This window comes from Mobula hypostoma, chromosome 29, assembly GCF_963921235.1.
Source record: "Mobula hypostoma chromosome 29, sMobHyp1.1, whole genome shotgun sequence".
In the NCBI taxonomy this organism is placed as follows: domain Eukaryota; kingdom Metazoa; phylum Chordata; class Chondrichthyes; order Myliobatiformes; family Myliobatidae; genus Mobula; species Mobula hypostoma.
Window position 1 is genome coordinate 8,901,629 of NC_086125.1, and position 3,770 is coordinate 8,905,398.

General features: G+C 44.9%; 1 protein-coding gene across 1 annotated transcript; it reads right to left on the reverse strand.

The window, feature by feature from the left end:
* Nucleotides 1-280: 280 nt before the first annotated feature.
* LOC134339345 (relaxin-3-like) lies at nt 281-3,175 on the reverse strand. Its single transcript, XM_063035760.1, has 3 exons — nt 3,162-3,175; nt 2,613-2,797; nt 281-555 (listed from the first exon to the last, which is right to left on the reverse strand). The coding sequence occupies exons 1-3, from the start codon at nt 3,173-3,175 to the stop codon at nt 281-283; spliced, it is 474 nt and encodes a 157-aa protein (XP_062891830.1).
* Between the last annotated feature and the right edge of the window lie 595 nt (nt 3,176-3,770).

A 3,770-nucleotide genomic window follows, 5' to 3' on the forward strand; every position in this document is an offset into this window, starting at 1 on the left:
TTGACAGCAGAGTCCAGAGGAACAATCACTCGCAAAGGGAGAATTCCCTGCATTTAACGTAACAACATCTGTCATTCTAGCAACATCTGTCTCTCAAACATAAATTGAAGAGCTTTGATTTTTCCGATAGGCTGCCACACGTCATGCTGTGTGTCTATGTGTGGTCCAGAGTTCAGGAGCAGGATGTTTGCTTACAAGGTGTCTGTGTGAACCCAACCACTTTCTAGGTTTTACGTATTAGGGAGCAGGTGGTGGGGAAATCGATAGTGGAGCACAAACCTTAGCAAAGCGAACTAATCTCACTCTTGGTGCACCCCCACTTACAGCAAGCATTAGACAGAGCCACCACTACGTCTCTTCCCTTCCTATCCGTGCTCCTCAAAGCCTCCAGAACATCATTGGAAATGCTCCTCCGGCTTCGGTCCTCATCCCCAAATCCCATCAGGAATCTCCAGGTAGCGGGTTCATAGTTGGTGACTTCATTGGCAAGGTCCCAACTGTCGGGACCAGCGTCATCCATGGCCTGTGGCAGGTGGGAGAAGGGGTCAGTGATATCTGCAGGAGAGACCAGAACACGCTTATCAATAAATCCAAATAACAAGTAGGAAATCTATGTCAGCAGGTGTTCAAGCCAGACTGCAGGCAAGTCCATCCCCTGAGTCTGTTACACAGGGATGGGGGAGACCATTCAGCCTATCAACACCATCACACAGGAACAAGAAGGCAAATGCAATGTTAGCATTCATTTTAAGAAGACTGGAATATAAAATCAAGGATATAATGCTAAGGCCTTATAAAGGCACTGGTAAGGCTTCACTTGAAGTATTTTGAACAGTTTTGGGCCCCTTATCTAAGAAAGGATGTGCTGACATTGGAGAGGGTTCAAAGAAGATTCTTGAAAATGATTCCAGGATTGAAAGGCTCGTCATATGAGGAGCGTTTGATGGGAATTCAGAAGAATGAGGGGTGACCTCATTAAAACCCATTGAATGTTGAAAGGCTTCGTTAGAGTGGATATGGAGAGGATGTTTTCTATAATGGGGGAGTTTAAGACCAGAGGACACAGCCTCAGAATAGAAGAGCGCCTTTTTAGAATGAGGATGAGGAAGAATTTCTTTAGCCAGAGAGTGATGAATCTGTGGAATCCATTGTCACTGGCGGCTGTGAAGGCCAAGTCATTGGGTATATTTAAGGCAGAGGTTGATAGATTCTTGTTTAATCAGGGCATGAAGGGATACAGGGGGAAGGTAGGAGATTGGAGCTGAGAGAGAAAATGGATCAGCCATGATAAAACGGTGGACTAGACTGAATGGGCCAAATGCTCCTGTATCTTAAGGTCTCAGTCACAGAGCATCACAAGCCTGCTATATAGAACTCTGCCTGTTCTATTCTGTTCCTTATTCAAACCTAGGTTGTTCTATGTCTCAACTACTTCTGTGATGGCATAAACATCATTCTCAGACCTTAGGAAAAGCTTCCTACTGCCTCATGGCCCAGTGTCTTGACTTCAAGCATGCACTGACACTGCACAGAGGTGCGGTGGACGCTGCTGCTACCGCCCAGCCCCAGTGATCTAGTCATGGACTCAATGAGCCAAATAGTGAAAAATGAAGAAGTATTTACCACTGTGACTCTTGCAGCAACTGTGTCAGCCGCATGAGTTACTACCTGAGGAGCTGCCTGCAGTTGCAATGCCTGACAGTGACATGGGATAAATTAGATAACATCAGTTCACACCAACCTCTTTTTTATCAGTCAGCAAATTCACTACATTTAACAACTGAACATCCTGATGTGGTTTTCACCAGCAATGAAGGATGCTGTGGCTTCTCTGACTTCACTATATCCTGTCCCAGAAAATAGCATAAACCTTCAGCCTCTTAGCTCAACCTACCAATTCTTGAAAATTAACACAGGAAACAGATCAATATCGCTGCTTCTGATAACACACGGCACGGTACAGCTTCTGCTTGCGGCATGATAGCGTAGTGATTAGCTAACGTTTTACAGTACCTGCGACCCAGGTTTAATTCCCACTGCTGCCTGTAAGAAGTTTGAACTTTCTCCCCATGACCACATGTGTTTCCTCCAACTACTCTGGTTTCTTCCCACAGTCCAAAGGATGTTCTGGTTGGTAGGTTAACTGGTCACTGTGAACTGTCCCGTGAGTTGCCTCGGGTTAAACCAGAGGTTGCTGGGCAGCACGGCTCAAAGTATCAGAAGGGCCTGTTCCACGCTGTATCTCAATGAATAAATAGACCAGAACTCACAGTCACACAGGACGTGTCTGTCATATCCTGAGGAATTTGGGCTGTCTGTCCAGGACAATATGGTCAAAGGTAGTTACAATGATTATCAGTGACTCTCTCTTGCTGGTTGTCACTCTGCCTCTCTTGATTGCTCTCCCACCACTGGGGTTTCTGTTTCTCACATAGTGCAATGATTTCTCACCTTTCCCCAAGATCACTAGGGGAAGAAGTTACACTCAAAGGGGACAGTAGTTTGCTGGAGCCCATTATTACCAGCAATCTAACCTTTCCGTGTTGCACCTAGCTTCCATAATATGGTATTTAACCCTAGGCAGACATTACAGATAGGATGCTAATCCTTACCTGGTATGCTTATCTCAGTCCGTTTCCATCTGGAGCCTCCACAGGTGAAAATAACCGCCCGAATAAACTCTCTCCCACAGAGTTTGACACCGAGACCGGGATTCCGAGCGTCTGCCTCCAGTTGGGACTCCGGCATGAGCAGCCAGACGGCCAGGGTGAACCAGAACTTCTGCATTGCCTGACGTCTGCAGAGAGAGCAAGAGAGAGTGAGCACGAGTCTTACTGGTTGTGGATGAGACTCCGTCTGTGCTCTCCTTGCTCAGAGCTGGCTCTATTTAAACCCTTGTTTATATCTGATAAAGAGATATAATTATAGAGCAGTCACCACACACGACAGGAGACTGATAGTTTAATGAGTGGTGTCAGGAGCAATGTAAAGGTCTTGGGGAATGAGGCGGAGACTGACACTCTAGTGCCTCATACTAAGCACACGTCTCCTTTGTAACTTATCAAACAAGAAATTTAAAAAATTCATCTCAACCAAATACGCATGGAGCAGAATGTTTTAAAGCGGATACGTTGTTAAAATTGTCAATCCCCATAGCTCACCTCACACATTTCATTACAAGTTTTTGTTTAAAACTTTCTCTGCATCTTCTCCCTTTTGTTTATGGCTCCTAATCTCCTGCTCACCTTTTGCCAAAGTATTGTCATTGCATGTGAGGTGAGTCGTTGAGGAAACTTCAGTTTCATCCTCATACAGAGGCCAGAGTCCATTTTTGGGCAGGGGAATACAGAATCCAGTGTTTGTTATTGGGCTGATTAAAATACTCCTTAAGACCTGGCTACTTAAATGGAGTCCACACACTGACATTTATATGGACTTGTAGTAAACAGCACAGTCATCCCACTGACTATCAACCACCCATTTCTACCAGTTCTCCCCACATGCTCATCAGTTGCTCTATCTTGTTCCATCGTATTCTACCACTAATCTACACACTGTGGGGCAATTTTCAGTCTGCCAGCCCCACATGTCTTGGGATACTAGAACAAGCAGAGGAACCTATGTGACCAGAGTAAGAATGTGCAAACTCCACATAGTCAACACCAAAGATTTAAAGATTCAAAGCACAATTATTATCAAAGAATGTATAAATAATACACCTTGAAATTTGTCTGCTTACGGACAGCCACAAAGCAAGAAACACGAGTAAC

Excerpts from the sequence above, each read along its gene's own strand:
- LOC134339345 (XM_063035760.1), bottom strand. Across the intron at positions 556-2,612 it reads GACTGAGATAAGCATACCAG|ATATCACTGACCCCTTCTCC; the intron begins GTAAGGATTAGC and ends TCTCTCCTGCAG.